The sequence below is a fragment of the Typopeltis vanoorti genome, chromosome 17, assembly GCF_054136105.1.
Source record: "Typopeltis vanoorti isolate ZY-2024b chromosome 17, IOZ_Tvanoo_1.0, whole genome shotgun sequence".
Classification (NCBI taxonomy): Eukaryota; Metazoa; Arthropoda; class Arachnida; order Uropygi; family Thelyphonidae; genus Typopeltis; species Typopeltis vanoorti.
This window is the reverse complement of record NC_143565.1, coordinates 29,143,529-29,162,931: the sequence shown is the minus strand read 5'-3', so window position 1 is coordinate 29,162,931 and position 19,403 is coordinate 29,143,529. Positions and strand designations below refer to the sequence as shown.

Here is a 19,403-nt window from a genome sequence, read left to right as displayed (position 1 = left end):
TGGATCCACTAATCACACGTCTTCCAGATGGTTGTTCCTTATCATTCTCAGTTTATAGAAAACCCACACATACAGGGAGATATTTACACAAACAATCACACCATCACTCATCTCAACAATAAGGTATTCTAAAAACACTAGCCCACAGAGCTAGAGTGATTTGTTTCAATGACATTGCTCTCACTGCTGAATTCACTCATTTATGTTGCACCTTCTTGGCCAATGGCTATAATCCCCATAAGATAGACAAAATACTAAATGCTCCCTAGATCTTCTTCCCCCCCCCCCCAGTGTCTACCACAGAAGACCACAACAAAACTGTCACCATCCCATACATTAAAGGCACATCTGAAAAGATATCTGAGTGCTTAACAAATACCAACTGTGCACTGTATTTAAACCATATGTGAAATTGGCAACTCTCATCCATTCACCCAAGGACAGAATCTCTCCTTTATTACATTCAGGAATCTATGGGGTGCCCTGTTCATGTCATTGAGCCTACTATGCACAGACAGGAAGAACTATGGACATCCGCCTCAGTGAACATAAAAAATATATTCGGCTCTATTGCTATGGCAAGTCAGGTCTAGCAGATCATGCTTTAGATACACTTACACACAGGGTCGGTTGGAAAAAAAAAAGTGCTGCACAGAAGCTTTTACAAGTCAGAGAGGTAGTTCCTTGAATCAACAGAAGCCCTGAAACATACTTCAAGCCTCAACAAGTATGGCTGTATAAATTTACCAGAGATTTGGAAGACAGTCATCTTAAGACCAAATTAATACTGGATACCAGATTTCTCTCTCTGTTTTTTTTTTTTTTTTTCAAAACATAGATGCCACTTAATTTGGCGCTTAGTCTTTGTGTTGCACGTTACAATTGTTTCTAACTAGTCACATTGTTATACCTGATTGTGGTTGTTTTGCATACTGTGACAAACTGTTTTTGTGTTCTGAAGATGCTGGATAGAACCAGTGAAATGTCAGCAATAAATTAATAAATAGTTATTTTCTTATCAGTCTGTGTTCTCAACTATACGGTTAAACACACATTTGAGATTTCTCACTACATATAGGAAATGGGGAGAATTTTTAATGAAAGAACAGGAGTTGCTAATTTGTGACTGTAATAGATGGGCTAAAACTTTAGGCAGTGCAATAAGTAATAGAATCTATACAATCTACAATTGGAGGTTGAGATACGCTTTTTTTTTTTTTCATCTTCGGCAGACCATAGAAGCATGGGATACGAGCAAAATAGGTCTTAAGTTTGTCAGTGGTATCTCCATCGAGAATAGATTTCATCTAATAGTTTAGAGTTTAGCTTTCTGAGCTGACTCTTAAAAGGATTCTAGTCAAGTTTCTGGATAGTACTTGCTGGTAAGTGGATCTATCCTGTAGTAAGAGAGATTTTTCTCTTATATTCTGACGGATTCATCACTGCAGTGGCTTTTCCTTTGTCTGATTTATGAGATGGGTGTTGTGTCTTAAAGCTTTAATTTCTGCTCATGAAATGTTAGAAAAAAGGTAGTAGGTTTCAGTAATATGGAGGAGACTTCCAGACAAAATTTGATGGCAGCTTCACTGGAGGGAGTAGATATGTTATGTTCAATGTTGAGAAGGAAATCCAAGTATGGTATTTTTTTTTTAGAAACAATAGCATACTCATGCTGTTTTGAAAGAACAGGAATTTCATTTTCAGTTAAAGGGCATCCTGAGATGTCGACTACCCAATTATCTGGTATAGTATGAGCTAGGCTTTGCTTAGCAATCAGGTTGTTAAATTTGTGATCCAGATGTCATTTGTGTTTGTTAAACATATGCCATATTGAGTGCTTGGCAATAGTTAAAACTATTGCCAAGTAATTGTTGTAATAGCTGAGGATATAAAATTTTGATATTGTGTTCTTGAAGCTCAATGATAAGATGAATATTAATTGCTAGATCATGTTTTGCAGCTCACAGTGGATTACGGACTTGAGATAGACTTGCAGTAAGATATGTGTGGTGTGCTCTGGGAGATCTAGATCACAGCTTTTTTAAAAAAGGAAATCCATGGTAATAAAGACCAGTAAACTTGGTAAATCATCTTCTTACAACCTACTTAGGTTGTAAGAAGATGATTTACCAAGTTTATTGGTCTTCTTAGTCAGTTCTTCCCTGTGAAGGAACAGTAACTGATTTTTTAAGGATACTTGAACCATGAATGTAAGACAAAATAACACAACACCAGGATAACAATGAATGAAGCATTAAACTTTAATGGCTAGACATTGGTGCTGCCACAAGTCCAAACATTTGTTTAAATAGAGTGCAAAGCCATGCTCTATTATCTTATTTTGATCGACCATCATCAATAACGTTTTTATTACTTTATTTTTTATATTATTTTATTTATTTTTTTAAAAGTAATCAATTATGTCTGCAGTTTACCATTTGCATTGTCATATTTACACCACCACCACCACATAGCTCTCATGTCTTAAATAATCCACTATTTGTTGTTCCTGTATTTCACTAACCTATATACCACTGATGATGACCTGTAATTTTCAGGTCAATATACTGCCCATTTATACTTTGTTCATCATTATCCTTGTGTTTTTGTGTTATTTTGTCTTACATTTATGGCACGAGTACCTTTAAAAATCATCTATGGGATTAGATGGGAAGCATGCTACAAAAGTATGCCCAGAAAATCTGTGGTGCCTCTGATCAGTTATTTAATTGAAAGTCTCAGTTCTGGTAGGATCCCAACAAAATAGGAGTTATTATAAGTTATCATGAAATAAAAACAGCACAAATAAATAATTAAACACACATTTAATCGATCCTATATTGTCTGTCACTGAGACATTTTCAGGGAAACAATGTTAAAAATATTAAAATTTTCAAACACATACAAAATTATGCAAAACTATAAGGAAAAGATTAGAAGGAAAGCCTGGTGACTTATGAAGGGTGCCCTCTGTGGGTGCTGTTGGGCAGGAGGCCTAAGAATTAGTTTCCCAAATCTTGGAAAGTTTAATGGAATCATTTTTACTAAGATTAGGTTGGTTTTTTAAATCTGCTGCTGATTCTCAAATTAAAAAAAAAAAAAGATAATAATTTAACCATTCATTCTGGCTACTTGGAAAGATACCATTTATAAGTAGATTGAGTGTGCAGCCATGAGCTCTCCCCTCTCTTTCCCTCTAGCCTATAAGAATATGGAGCATTTTGATAAACATGCTCTTGATACCGCTATTCTCAAACCTTCTATCTGACTAAGATACATTGATGATGTGTCCTCTATTCAGCCACATGACTTAGACACATTCGACTCCTTCCTCCTCCATCTCAATAAACAGCATCGCAGAATCCAGCTCACTATAGAAAAAGAAAATAATAGTAGCCTTCCTTTTCTAGATACTTTAACCACACATCTACCTGTGGCACCCGTTCTTTCTCTGTTTTTTTTTCTGTTTACAGAAAACCCACACACACAGGGTAGATGCATACACAAATTTTCCAATCACCCCTCTTCCCTCAACAATATGGTGTTATCAAAACCCCTTGTTAACAGATCCCTCAATCTCTGTTCTTCCCAGGCTGGACTTACCGTTGGACTCTCCTTTATTTTCCAGACTTTCTTGTCCAACCATTACAATGCTAAAAAGATCAACAAACTGATTGTTTCTCACATGCATCCCAACATGCTGACTATAGTTTTTATTTTTATTTTATCTGTTTTTATTCCATTAAACCTTATAATGAGTGCAATACAGTGCCATCTGACTTAGATAAAGGTCAGTAATGTACCCTAAAAATTGAGTAAAAATCCAATGACATTATAAAAAAGGGGTACTCCTAAACAAAAATAGCCATAAAAATAATGTTTACTAGAGGAGTAACATGGAATTTTTTTAAAATAAAAATAACATATAAACGAACTACATTTCTCTTGTATTGAGATTTTCTTCTGTTTTGGCTTGTTCTTGTTGCCATATGGATTGCAGATGGGTCCTCCACATTCTAAACATTTTTTATTTTAATTTTTTAAATTTTTAATTTATTTTAATTTAATTAATTAATTTATTTTTATTTATTTTTTTTTCTCACAAGAGGTCAGCCTAGGTTAAATTATTAACAAGCATTTAGATTCATCCTACTTTTGCATAATGAGTGTCATGTAGCTTGTATCTTATACATATGTATTGTTCCTGATGATGACTTCAGTACAGAGGTTGAAATGTTGAATGTTACTTTCCTAATGTGAGCTAAAGTAATTATTCCAGCACGTATGTTGTGTCCATAAATTCTTCACTATGAATGCTGACCACCATGTAACCTTAAAAGAAAGGCAGTTCTTCCTGTTTTTGTCCAAAGCATTTAAGCTTGTGGGAGTAGGGGATAGTGTAGATCCCAGGATGATCCAAATGGTGGAGATGATTTTTAGTTAAGTAGATAAGGGTGTAGCTAATTTTTCATAAAACCTGAAAGAGCTCTGCATGTTATACTTTTTTAAGAATGTGTGCAGTTTATCTGAGATGCCTCTGATGTAGGGGATTGCATTGGATTTTTTGTGTTTTAGATTTTTTGGAGAGAGTTGGGTTGAGTAAATGGGTGGAGATCAGCAGGTGGTTCTGCTTGCTAAGCCACTGCTGGAAGGGATGGTGGTGTTGTATGTGGTGAATGTACTTTCCAGTCAAGGACAGATAGACAGTTATTGTTTTCTTTTTCAGTGGTGAAATGGATCCTCAGGTGTTGGCTGTTGTGGTGTGCTAAAAATGTTTCCAACATATTCCTGCCTGACCAAATAATCATTAGTATAGCTTATTATCTAAGCTGTGGGTTTGAGAAGGGCAGAGTTTAGTGCCATGTTTTTAGAATATTTCATATAAAGATTGACAATGGGAGGGAGAGGGGGGGGAGCCCATAGCTGTGCCTTTAATCTGTTTGTAGGTTGTTCCCTACCAGGTAAAATAGCCAGAGTGCATCATGAATATGAATAAGTTGAAATTTCTGAGGTTTCTTGTTATGGGCCCATTAGTGAGTAAATTTTACATTTAGTCTGTGTTTGCCTTCCTACTATGGTATTACATGTGCTCAGTATATTTTATTTCTTTGTGCCTATGAAGATGCCTTGGTGACCAAGGTGAAATATTGGCTTAGTAATCTAATTAGCAATAAATTTAGTTAGTTAATTATTAGTTTTATTTAGACATCTGTTTTTTTCATAAATATCAACATGAGTTATAATCATCCTACAAGCACCCATACCAGATTAACAATTCTCCATGTAAAAATACATTCCTCACAGCCCTCACCTCACACCCTTACTCAACTTCCAGGATGATCTCTTGTTCTTATATTAATCAAATTAATCCTTGTTCTCATGTTAATCCAATAAAATCTCTTCACTAACGTCTCTATCGTATCATTTTTCTTTTCCTGATATCCACCAAACTCTGTAATTTATATTCCTTTAATGCCTCTCCATAAGCAGCATTCCAAAAGTCCTTATAGTGTCTTAGTCACTTGTCTCTGGACCTTCTCTAATGTTTTCATATCACAATGAAACCTAGGGGACCAAATCTGAGCACTGTAGTCCAACAGTCTGACTAATGTTGTATACAGAGTCACAACCATATCCTTATGCAATGCTTCCAATGTACCCTCTAATCTTCAGTCTGCTGTCAACCATCCACCCAGATGTTGTTCCTGAAGTTGTTCCATCAATATAGTACACAACTTCTATCTCTGCACTCCAAAATGCAACACTATGCACTTACTTTATTAAAAGTACAACCTCACTCATTTGTCTAAGCTCAAAGTCTATTCAAATCCTCCTGAAGAGAATTAACATGAGCCATGCTCCTTATAATTCTCCCAACTTTGTATCATCAGCAAACAACTGAAGCTCCCCATTCAATCCACATGAAATATCATTGACAAATAAGTTGAACAACCAGGATCCGAGAACCCTGAGGGCCACTAACATATCCATCATACACAACTGCTGATATTGTTAAGAAATCCAGTCTCCAATCCATCTAACTAGTCTATTATTCATTCCTATATTCTGCAGCTTATACACAGATCTATTATGATGATATTATGAAATTACTATTATGAAAAACGTGTGATAATTTATCATATGTTTTTGCAAATTCTGAGAATATCACTATACATGAATCTTCCTTATCAAACATATTCATCACTTATAGAATACAAGTAAATTGTGAAAACAAGACCTACCTTTTACAAGCCCATGTTGACAATGACAATTATTTTTGGACTGACTGGCTAATCTTCTCTTTTTTATTCATTTATCATGCCTGGCATCTTTCTAGTCTGCACTTTATACTTATTTCTCATACATATGATAGTCAGTAGCAATACTGACTGTCTTATATCTCTTCCATAATTTCTTTTCTAGTATTGCTTGAGTAAATAGAGAATTCACTCATTCTCTATTTATCTATTTAACTCTTAGCATGCAGTTATGGATTGCTTGTGTAAGATACTGTCTTATCAGCTCCCAAACTCTGGCAACATCTTTTTGGCACAGCTCACTTTTTGACAGTAACTTTTTCCTGTTTTACCATGCCTCGTAATCATGCTCACCAGCTGGCGACAGCATTGATACATCATTAACCAGCACAATGCAGAGAAAATTTTTCAATACATGACTAGAGGGCAGAACAAGGGATCATCCATGGAAATCGAAAAAAAACTGATTAGCAAAGTGGACTAGATTTTTGCTTGGAGAATAGTGAATGGAATTTGTTGCAAGAGTCAGTTATAAGTGCTTTGTCAGTTCAAAATAAAGCATGACAGATATGGTTAGTGGTTTGTGAAATGTTTAAAAGCCCCCTGCAGTGAGTTTGTGGCCTCCATAGAGATGCCCACATAATAATAATAATAACTTTGTAATGCATGTATTTTGTAGCAGAAAGTGTAATGAAAATGAGTTAAATACTGATGGCTGTAAAACTAAAATGTAATACATTATAGAAAAATTTACTGTCAGGAGAAAGAAATATAGGGCTTTAACCATAACTTTTCAGTACTTAGTAATAGTAAATTAATTTACTATGATGATGTTTTCTGTAGTGAAAATTGGTTTTATAAAAAAAAAAAAAAAAAACACTGGAAAATTATTTAGCGAGTCTTGATGTTTTCGTAAGTTTTTTTAACGTGCTGTATTTAATACATTCATTGTGGGCTATGTCTACTGTCTTATGTTGCATTAGTGCAGCACAAGACATGTCCCAGTGTGTGTGTACTTGTTAAAAATAGATAGTTTTTGCACTTTAAATGATAGTTTTTTTTTTTTTTAATCATGCATTAATCTTTACCCCATAACCTCTATACTTAGTAAGCTTAAAGTGAATTCTTTTAGAATTTTTCATAATGGATTGATTAAGCCTAATCATTTATTATCACTAATTTATTCTAGTATCTCTTTTTTTGAATGCTTTCCAGGTGGTCATTCCTTGGTGTAGTCCTGTTAGTTTAAGAGCACTGTTTTCTATTCAGCCTTTTATGCCAGATCTTGAACTTAATCAGATTGATGTAAGTATTATCTTTTTATGAATTTCATTTGTTTGATGTTTAGTCATGATCCTAAGACCCACCTGTTTTTAGCTAGGTATCAGCTAATCTTCAGAAACATACCAAGAAATTAATTCATGAACTAATTAAATAAGCTGTTTTTCTACTGGATGTTAGTACACTTTTCTGGTAATATTAGATAGAACTTTTCCCAATATAACAAAATATATGGAGAGAAGGATTTGTTAATGGACTGTTCAATCTCACAACAGCTTGCCAGTATTTGTGGAATTTTTCAAACAACAGGGTTTTGAAAGGACACAATCTAAAACTTAAAAAAATAATAATAAATAAATAAACACAAATAAATAAAATCAATTTTATTTATTTGTGCAATAAGATCATTGAGCCATGCCTTGAACCCATTCACAGTTTTCTCACTCACCACACTTTCAGGCAATGCATTCCACTCACCAATCACTCTCCAGGCAGAGAACCTGCTTCTCACTCTCCTGCTCACACCCTCATTATCTAGCTTCAGTCAATGACCTCTATTTCTACCCCTGCCTCTCTCTATTATATGTAATATCTTCTCCACATTAATCTGGTGACAATCCTCATTAATTTATGTTTCAATCATACCCTCCCCCTCCTCCCTTCTTTTCTATTCACAAAGCTCTGTAAGTTGCATTCCCTCAGCCTCTCCTTGTGTCTGACATTCTGTGGACCTGACACAAACTTAATAAACCTTCTCTGAACCCTCTCCAATATATTCTCATCTCCCTTAAAACCAGACAATCAAATTTGTGCACAAGAGTCCATATGTGGCCTGATCAAAGCCTTATACAGGGGAACCATAACCTCTTTGCTTCTGCATGTCAATATCCTCCTAATTATTGCCATAATATATTGGAATATTCTTGCAATTTTAGCAAAGTGACCCCTGAACTTCAAGTCTGTCCACCATCACTCCTAGATCTCTAATCTTCTCTGCCTCCTATCAAATTTCAATACCTTGTACTTTGGAACATTAAATTGATAGCTCCACTCATTTGTCCACTCATAGTCTATTCAGATTCTCCTGCAAGGCACAATATTTGCTCTACTTATCATAACCCTTTCCAACTTTGCATCATCAGTGAACAGCTGCACATCTTCAGTTAAGCAGGTGCAAATTTCATTAACATTAGTTACACAATAATGGTCTGAAAAAGATCCCTGTGACACTACTGGTGACATTCCTCTTTTGGGATACCACTCATCCATATATAACCTGTTGATACCTGTCTGACAGCCAATCAGCTATCCAACTTACCCATCTGTTACCTAATCCCATCTGTTTCCAGTTTGGCTACTAGCTTGTCATGTGGCTGTCTATCAAAAGCCTTTGAAAAATCCAAGTACACCGCTGTATATGCATCTCCTTTATTGAGTGAATTTGTCACCTTGTTGTAATACATAAGCTGATTGCAGAAACATGACCTCCTCTTAACAAACCATGCTGGCCATCATAAAGAATACTGCTATTATCAATTTATCTCTGAATCCTAGTCCTCACCAGCTTCTCTTATGCCTTAAAAATAACCCCAGACACACAGATTGGCCTATTATTCATAGCCTTAGTCTTACCCCCCCCCCCCCCTGCTGTGAAGTGGAATGCCTTCCATTCTTTTGGGACTCACCCTGTTACAAGATTCATGTTAAATTTGTACCAAAGGTGCTATTAATTCCACAGGGCATTCCCTCAAGACACATAGCAGTATACTATCAAATCCTATTATCTTATTAACCTCAGGTTTACTTAACTCTTCATATACTTTCTGCTCATTCACCATCAGTCCTTCACAAGATTGAAATACACTGATAATTGAATAATTCAACTGTATTCTCCTCATTGGTTATCAATCTGCAGCGTCATCAATATTACTAATATTTTTCCTTGCTTAATTGGCTAATTTTTTTCTCATACTGCACTTTTGCTGCCTTTACCAACTAAGTTACCTTCCTGGCCTGCTTTTTGTGCTCTTCATGCAACTGATTATTACCAACATTCATCTTGTGTTGCCGCCACAGTGCCTCCTCCTTCTTCTTCTTCCAAATTTCACGCTTAATCTCTTCATTCATCCATTTTACTCCTACCTTGTTGCCTTATACAGGGGAACCATAACCTCTTTGCTGATCCTATTGCCATAGGATCTTTTCACTTTTAGAAAGCATTCATGCAGCATCACATCGCTTAGCTCCTTGAATACTAACTAAAAATTATAATATGAAAATTCTTACAGTAGACACAGAGAAGAAGCATCCAGTAGTTAGGAAATTATAACTACAGAGGCACTGTCACTTTACATTAAGAAATGTGACTTAGAACAGGCTTTGAAACAACAAAATACAATTTTAGCTCTTCAAAGTTATCTTCATTTCCTCCCTTAAGCAAAGTGTCTATGATTGCTAGAGGCAATCAGAGAATCATGTACCTTTAAAAATCAGTAGATGACATTCATATATTGTGTGTTTGTGTGTGTGTGTGTGTGTGTGTGTGTGTGTGTGTGTGTGTGTGTGTGTGTGTGTGTGTGTGTGTGTGTGTGTGTGAGAGAGAGAGAGAGAGAGAGGATTTAGTCAGTAGTTTTGTCTATCTGCTATGATCTTTTAACTTTATGAAAGATGTAATTAATCTGTTTATTAACATCTTTGATATGTGTAACATCTTTTAGTTGCTTTAAAGTTTGATTGTAAGGATAAAAAAGGGGATGCAGCAGACTGTAAAAATTACCACACATTAAGCTTACTTGATCGTGCCTCAAAGATTGTGTTAAATTTTTTTTTATGTTGCTTGCATCCACAAAAGGTTATCAGTAAACCTATAGTACATTTGTACAGTGGATGGGCTAAGGCTTTTTTTTTAATCAATTATATATATAATTGATATATATTGTATTCTTATTGGTTAAACCAAAATAAAAAATGATATTATAACATGACAAAATTTCATGCCGGCTGGGGCATCGCCTGGTTAAACAAGGTCCCCGTTGTTTTCGCCAGGGAACCAGGGCGAACAGCGAAAAGTCAGCTACTGGAACAAATCTGAAAACACACCCCAACTCAACATCACCTGAGTTAAAGATCAGAACTATCAACATAAGAAGCCTGAATGGCAAAGAAATGGAGCTAGCTGAGGAATTAGATAAGTACCAGATCGACACATAATAGGGGTGACTGAAACAAAAAAGACAAAAACTGGTGAGATCTTTCTGAGCAATAAATACAAAATGTTATATTCAGGCAATGACAATCAAGGAAAAGAAGGAGTAGCCATAGTATTCAACACAAAATATGAGGCTAATCTTCTTGAATGGCAGGCAGTCTCAAGTAGAGTAATGTGGGCAAATATGAGAATGGGGAACTGGACAATGAGACTTATTTGTGCCTATGGTCCCACAGAAGGTTCTACTAAGGTAGAAGTGGAGGAATTTTTTAATGCTTTAGAAAAAGCAACTGACACATTGAAAAAGGAAAAGTTGGTCCTTGTTGGAGATCTAAATAGCAGAGCAGGAAATGATTGTGAGATATACAAAAATATTTTGGGAAAATTTGGAGAAAAGAGCAAAGCTAATAAAAATGGCAAATATCTGTTGGGTTTCTGATCAGGACATGGACTGGTTATTACTAACACCATGTTCCAACATAAAAATGTGCACAAATTCACATGGAGAGAAGAGGCAAGGAATAAGAAAAGTCTCATTGACTATGTTATTGTTGATAGTGATATTTTCTCCCTGGTGCAGGACACCAGAGTGTACAGAGAATTTGAAATTGGAAGGGATCCCTATTTAGTCTTGAGCAGGATAAAATTGAATTTCATATTGAAAAGAATAACATGTAAGAAGGTTTTAAAGCGAATAAAAAGTTGAGCAGTTCTCAGATGTGATCTGTAGACTAAAATACACAAAGATTATTGAAGAAAAAATGAAAGAGTTTGAGAACATGAATCAAACCTTGGAGATTTAGTAGCAAGCCTTGAAGAAAGCCCTGATTGATTCAGCTAGAGAGGCATGTGGTGAAGTTGTCTGCAAGGATAGAAAAATTAGAACTCCATGGTGGGCACAGGAAGTTAAACAGGCAGTGAAGGAAAAGAAGAAAGCATATCAAAAGTTCCTGACAAATAAATCAGCTTGTGCTCTTAGAGAATACAGAGACAAATGTAAGAAAGCTAAACAGTGTGTAAAACTAGCTAATCAAAAGTCATGGGAGGATTTTGGCAAGAACATAGAAAATAAATATGAACAAGGTGGCAAAATATTCCGGAGGTTGTTGAAGAAGCTTAGGAATGGAGGAAAGAGTGCTGTAAAAGGAGTTAGAGATGATAAAGGTGACATGAAAACGGAAGAAAAAGATATCCTTGAAATATGAAGTAATTACTTTGAAAAACTGCTAAATGAAACAAGCAGTGGTGACAGCACAGTGGTAAAAAACACTGACCAGGCATGCAGTCAGGAATACATATCCATACTTGAAGTAGAAAAAGCCATCAGAGGCTTAAAATGTGGAAAGGCAGCAGGTGTAGATGATATTTGACCAGAAATGCTGAGGTATGGTGGTATAAAACTCTTACAGTGGCTGCATTGCATTGTTCAGAAAGCCTGGACAGAGGGACGAATTCCCAATGATTGGAATAGAGCTCTCATAGTACCCATATATAAAACAGGAAATAAAACTGAATGTGAGAATTACAGAGGTATTTCCCTACTAAGTGTTCCTGGCAAGATCTATGCAAGTATACTTGAGAAACGATTGAGAAGAATTGTGGAAGAACAAGCTGGATTCAGGCCAAATAGAGGCTGTCAGGATCAGATCTTCACTTTACGACAAGTAGTGGAGAAATCATGGGAATATAACAAAGATCTCTGTTTGAGTTTTTTCGATTTGGAAAGGGCATATGACAAGGTGCCAAAAGAGAAGCTATTCAATACACTACAGTTATATGGTGTCAATGGGGCATTATATCAAGCAATACCTAGTCTTTATTTGTGTTGTAAGTCAGCAGTTAGAATTGAAGGAAGTAGAGGAAGATAGTTTAATGTTAAATCTGGTGTGAGACAAGGATGTATATTATCCCCTCTGTTATTCATTATCTATATGGATCACATTATGAATGAAAGTGGTATTAAACATGATATCAAAATTGGAGATGTTAATGTCAGCTCTTTGCTTTATGTGGATGATGTTATACTTCTAAATAAATCCTTACAAGTCTGCAAGATTCTCTGACTAAATTGAATAGCTGTTGTAATAGATATGGTATGAAGGTCAGCAATACAAAGACAATGAAAATAGGCAGAATCATTGAAAATGTCAGCTGTGTTGTGAATGGAGAACCTGTGGAACAAGGAAAACATTTCAGCTACTTAGGCACGATTTTTTAGTGAAGATGGTAAATTAAATATAGAAATAGACAACAGAATCAGCAAAGCTGGTATGGTGGGAAGTCAATTGAATAAATTCATATGGAATAAGAAAGAAATTAGTGAGAACACTAAATTAGCTATACAAGACAGTTTTCAAACCAGTTTTAACTTAGGATCTGAGAGCTGTGTCAGAAGTGAAACACTTGACCAAAGACTAGAGACCGCAGATATGAGAGTCCTGAGAAAGATTAGAAGCATGAACAGATGGCATCAATAGCAATATCATATTAAAAATGAGGATATTAGGAAAGAACTTGACATTGTCAGCATCCAGGAATGCATTAGCAGAGCTATTCTCAGGTGGTATGGTCACTTAAATAGAATGGGAGAGGAAAGATTAGCAAAACAAATGTTCTCTGCCAGGTTGGCAGGAAAAGGACCCAGAAGAAGACCAAGATATAGGTGGATTGATAAGGTACAAAGTATCTTAGACGATAGAAATATAAGATCTGATAATGTTGAAGTCTTGACAAGTAACAGACTGATTTGGAGGAAAATTATAGATAAGAAGTTATTAATGATGTAAATTTTTTACGTAGTACTATCATATTCTGTACACCCCTTGAGAGTACATGGCAGGAATTTGATGATGATGATGATATATATATATATATATATATATATATACAATAAAACCCCTTTTTTACTGTGTATATATATATACATAAACAGTAAAACTCCTTTTTTTTTCTTTCAAAAGGCTAAAAGTGGATGATCCATGTTACTAAAATGCATCATCCACCACTGCAACTTGAAAGCAACTATGACACGCTAAATTATAGCAGAAATTCTGTAATAAACCATGTACTTCTAAATTGCAACTACGAACACCAACACTGCAAGCTAGTGAAGCGATATTTCACGAACTGTGGTTTATTCACTGATATCTAATATCGACGAGTAACAACTGTTACTTGGTAGAAGTATGAATGTGATTTCACAATTTGTGTCTGATCCTTGTTCACAATTTCAATCAGCACTGTGAATGTGAAATCACATCCCAACATATTACGGGTGCCATGAGCTACTGACAGTTTAAAATTACTGATATGATAACTTCACAGTATCAATTCGTACTGTGATTGAAAAATCACGCTATCGCTCATCACTACATCACTGCTGCAACTGTGCAAGTTACCGTGATGGTGGAAATGAAACTACATCCAAAAGCAATGCCATTTGGGAACAGAAATGTGCAGATTTCTGCAGAAATCGATTTGAATGAGAGGAAATCGAATCTAAAATCAGTGTTGTCAACCGAGAAAAAACTGCAAATCACGGGAAATAACGTCCACATCAAGTTGTTAATGGTTGGAAAACAATATATTGTAAAAATAGGCCTTAAGACAGGACCAACGGAAAATGACGTAAATGGCAGGAAAACGTAAATTGCAGGAACATCAAAACAGGATTTTATTGTGTGTGTGTGTATATATATATATATATATATATATATATATATTTTTTTTTTTTTTTTTTTTTGTATTTTTCATTTATTTTTTTACATAGTCTGGAAGCTCCTCTGCTCTATAGACTAACCACGGAACTTTTTTTCAAGCCTCCAATCAGTGGAAGGGGTGGTGCACACTGGGTGTGATATTCATCTTCCACCTAAAGACATCCATGCCCATAACAGTATTTGAACCCAAAGCTTGTTGGTTGAAGAGCAGGTATGCTAACTTCTTGTCTAATCAGGCCAGCAAAATTATAACTACAAAAGCACTGTCATTCATATTTTTTATGTATGACAAAGAATATGAATGGGAACAGACCTTGAAACAACAAGACCTTCATTGAGAGAGGACATGAAAGGATTGTTTGAAGAAGTGAGAGTGAAGAGTGAGAAAGTGAAAATAGTAAGTATATTACCTTGATATGATAAAAATGAATTAAGAACAAGGGCTATGATGGCAAACGACTCAACGTGTAGGCTGGGTAGAAGGAATGGATGTGAATTTTTGGATGTGTGGGGTGAGTTTGAGGCAAGACTAGATTTGTATAAGAGGGACATCCTATACCTGAATGTGCTTGGTATCAGGAGTCTTGAAAAACTAATAACTGGTATAAGACCTAACACAGAGAGTCAGGGAAACTAAATGATAATTGGAGGAATGATGAGAATATGAATAAGAGCAAGAACTTGATATAATTGTGCTAATGATGGGAATGGGCATTATCATGGAAATGATTATGAGGAGAGAACAATTTCAACTTTGTGTTATCCAGTTCAGACCATCAGACGTGTGTAAAGATGCTTACATGTATAAGTCTAGAGAAGAATAGAGATCTGCAAGTTGTCCAACTGTATCATGCAGACTGCAAAGAAAAGTTTACAAAAGAACATGCAGGTAGATTATTATGTCTATATATGAATGCTAGGAGTATCAGAAACAAAGGGGTAGAGTTTGTTGCCTTGGTATATGTTGGGACCTCAGGTCTCAATTTATTCTGATAGCCAGGTCTCAGTAATGGCTGTCAGAATCAGACATACTAACTGGTATTGAGTGTAAAAGGTACAGTATTTTTTAGGAAGGATAGACAGGATAGGAGAGGAGGGGGAGTGCTGCTAATGATATCAGATGACTTCAATCCAGTTAGGGTTGAGATCTATAATTGGAATACTAGTAAGAGTTTTTCATGTGCCAGTGAGCTTGAAGCCGTTTGGTGTGATGTGGAATCTAACAAGATCAAGTACATAGCAGAGTGTTGTTAGAGACCTGACGAGTTGGTTGGTACTAATAAAGACAGTGGGCACGAAAAGATTAATCATGATGGGGAACTTTAATTTTCTAAATATTGATTGGGTAGCAGGAAAATCTCATGAGAAGAATGAAACTGAACTTATTGAGTTGTTGTGAGACAACTTCCTCAAGTAGCATGTGACAAAAGGAACTCAAGGTCAAAGAGTGTTAGATTTGATTATAGTGTCAGGGGGTGTTTCAGTTAAAGACATGACTATTCTGCCTCCAGTTGGTGACAGCAATCATGTGGTACTCACTTGGGAACTGACTAAGTTTATGAATGTTTCATTCAGAAAAGGTTTGACCAGGCTATATAATTTGAGTCTCAGAACAGGGAAGATTCTGCAGGAATGAAAAGAATGTATGGTAATCCCATTGGGATTACAATGATATATCCAGTTATTGACCAGTCAGTATCTCAGCAGTGGTGGTGAAGATTTTGGAAAAATGGTTAGGGCTTGCAGTCAGAAATGGGATGACAGTGAATCTTCACTTTGCAATGAACAGCATGGTTTACTAAGGGAAGGCCATGTTTTAGCAACTTGCTCAGCTCACATTCTATAATAATGTTACCATTGAACTAGACAAGGAGAATGGAGATGCACCAAGAGGATGGCTAACTGCCAGATATCAAAAAAAGTCGTATATGGGGAATGTGAGTCTGAAGATAATTTAAGATAACTGGTGGTGAATGATAAGTATCAGTACTTGGTCTGTTATTATTCAATCTGTACATTAATGATATTGGAAAGGATTTGTCAGGCAACATACAGCTATTTGCTGATGATGCAAAGATAGGTAGGGATAATCAGGAATGCTGCTGATATTCAGTACTTGCATGATGATTTGCATAGGCTCGAATTGTGGGTATGAGAAAATGGATGTCAGTTCAGTGTCATTTAATTGCAAAGTCATGCACTTTGATGTGATTAGATATCCAATGTCATATTATATTGGTGGGATTATGCTAGAAGAAATGGATCAGGCTAGGGATCTTGGAATGTTAGTAGATTACAGGCTGAGGTCCAGGGGCCATGTAGCAAAGATTGCAAATACAACTCAAAAGATAATTGCAATGTTGAATTTGCCATGTAAAAATAAGGATGTCATTTTGCCACTTTACAATAGCTTGATAAGACCTCACTTGGACCATTGTGCAGAGGTCTAGTCTCCTCTTTTCCGTTGTGATTCTGATACAGTGGAGAGAGAGACAGAGAGAGTGCAACAGACACAGTTAAAAAAGATATCAGGATTGTGGAGTACTGATTATGAAGATAGATTGAGAAGTTGTAGACCTCAGACACTAGCCAACAGGAGAAAGAAGGGTGATATGATTGAGACTTACAAACTTCTGAAAGGAAGTTTGTAAGTCTCCATACAGGATTTCAGTTGATAGAATTTTCAGTTTTATGGAGGGTGGGATAAGGACAAGAAGGCATCCTTGGTAGATGAATGCTGCTAAGAAGAGGTGAGGGCTAGATTTTTCTCTTATAGTGTAGTGCGTGATTGGAATGGATTGCATACACAAATTTTGTGTATGCAATCCATTTTGTGTATTCACACTGTTGCATACACAAATGTTGTGTATGCAACAGTGTGAATGAATTCAAGAATAAGTATGATAGCTGGTGCGTGTATTATTATTGTTGTTCCGGGCAACTCCAAGGAGTCGACAGACTCATATAGGGAGGCCCTAACATCATGTCAAGAACAACTATTCGACATTCACACAGAACCTATCACACCTTGCCTTGAACTCATTCACGTCGTAGCACCCACAACAGACTCTGGCAGCTTATTCCAATCATTCACCACTCTCCAAGTAAAAAACCTAGCTCTAACATCCTTGTCAACCACATTCTTGCCCAGCTTCCATGCATGGCCCCTGGTCCTCCCACTACCAGTCATATTTTCAAAAATATCTTCTGGATCAATCTTATAGAAACCCTTCAGTAATTTGATTGTCTCAATCATATCACTCCTCCTTCGCCTATCGTCCAATCTCTGCAACCCACAAATCTTCAACCTATTCTCATAAGGTTCATGCCACAGACCTGCTATCATCTTGGTCACTTGTCTCTAGATCCTCTCCACTTCCTCCCCATCACGAAGAAACCCTGGTGCCCATAACTGGGCACAGTAGTCCAGATGGGGTCTTATCAAGGCTCGATACAGAGGAACAACAACTTGTTTATCTCTGCATGTTAAAGTATTTTTCAGAAGCCAAGTGATTTGATGAGCTGATTTAGTCACTTTTGCAATGTGCCCCTAAACTTCAATTCCCTATCCACTAACACTCCCAAATCCCTGGCCTCATCAATCTCTTGGAGTACGGTTCCACCAATGCGATATACTGCTGCTGCTATTCTTTTCTCCCCAAAGTGCATAACCTTACACTTTTCCACATTAAATTGACATCCATTTTTCCTAGCCCAGTCCTCAAAACTATCCAAATCATTGTGTAAAATTTTGACATCCTGTGCACTCACAATTGCTCTACCCAACTTTGCATCATCAGCAAACAAGTGAACACTTCCTCTCAAATCCTTTCCTATATCATTGATGAACAAATTGAAAAGCAGTGGTCCAAGAGCAGAGCCCTGCGGCACACCACTAGTCATGAGCCATCTTTTAGACTCCACTCCTGAATAAAACACTCTCTGGTATCTCTCCTTCAACCACCCTCCTATCCATCTCACCAACCCTTTATCTATCCCCATCTGCTCCAGTTTACTGATTAGGGTTCCATGCGATATCCTGTCAAAGGCCTTGGCAAGGTCCAGTAGTATCACTGTAAACCCATTACCCCTATCCAGTTCAGCCATCACTGTGTTATAAAATGTGAGCAAGTTACTGAGGCATGATCTACCCTTCACAAAACCATGTTGTCTCCCATACAATATCCCATTTTCATCTATCCAATCCTGTATTCTTTTCTCGACTAATTTCTCTAAGACCTTGACAATGATTCCTGATATGCTAATCGGTTGGTAATTTACAACAGCAGTCTTGGAACCACCTTTATGCAGTTTAACTATTTTCCTCTCTTTCCACCCCCTCGGGACTAACCCAGATCCGAGACTCAAATTAAACAAAATGGTCAAGGGTACTGACAATTCTTTAGCTGCTTCTCGTACGACACGAGCTGGTACACCATCCAATCCCACAGATGTATTGACATTGAGGTTATGCAATAGACTACTCACCTCCACTTCATTTACCACAATTCCCGTATAATCTACTGGTTTATTCGTTTCTGCAATGTCACCACCTGGATGATATATACTTGCAAAGTGCTCACTCAGTAACTCAACTATATCAACTGATTCAGTTACCTCCCTACCATCAGCATTCTTTAAAATCATTCTGCCATGTGCATTTTTCCTTTTACTTGCTACATATCTAAAAAACTGTTTAGGATTCTCTTTAGCCTGCATGGCCAATGTTCTTTCGTAATCCTTTTTTGCTTTTCTTACCACACTCGTTACCCTTCTGGCCTGCGCTTTATACTGTTCATTTGCCTGCCGGTCACCTTTCTCCTTAAATTCCCACCATAGTTGTTTCTTTTTTTGCAGCTCAAGCTTAATGGTGTTATTCATCCATTTAACCCCTAATTGATTTATTATTCGGACTCTAGGTATACAGTCAGCCATTGC

At 36.5% G+C, this 19,403-nt stretch overlaps 1 protein-coding gene across 1 annotated transcript in view; it reads left to right on the top strand.

Annotated features, from left to right (window-relative positions):
• The window catches only part of LOC150097249 (uncharacterized), a 550,351-nt gene that overhangs the window by 314,410 nt on the left and 216,538 nt on the right, over nucleotides 1–19,403 (top strand). Inside the window, exon 18 of the mRNA XM_090407628.1 lies at nucleotides 7,473–7,562. Within this exon, the coding sequence (XP_090263754.1) occupies nucleotides 7,473–7,562 (90 nt within the window). The remainder of the gene's footprint in view (nucleotides 1–7,472; nucleotides 7,563–19,403) is intronic.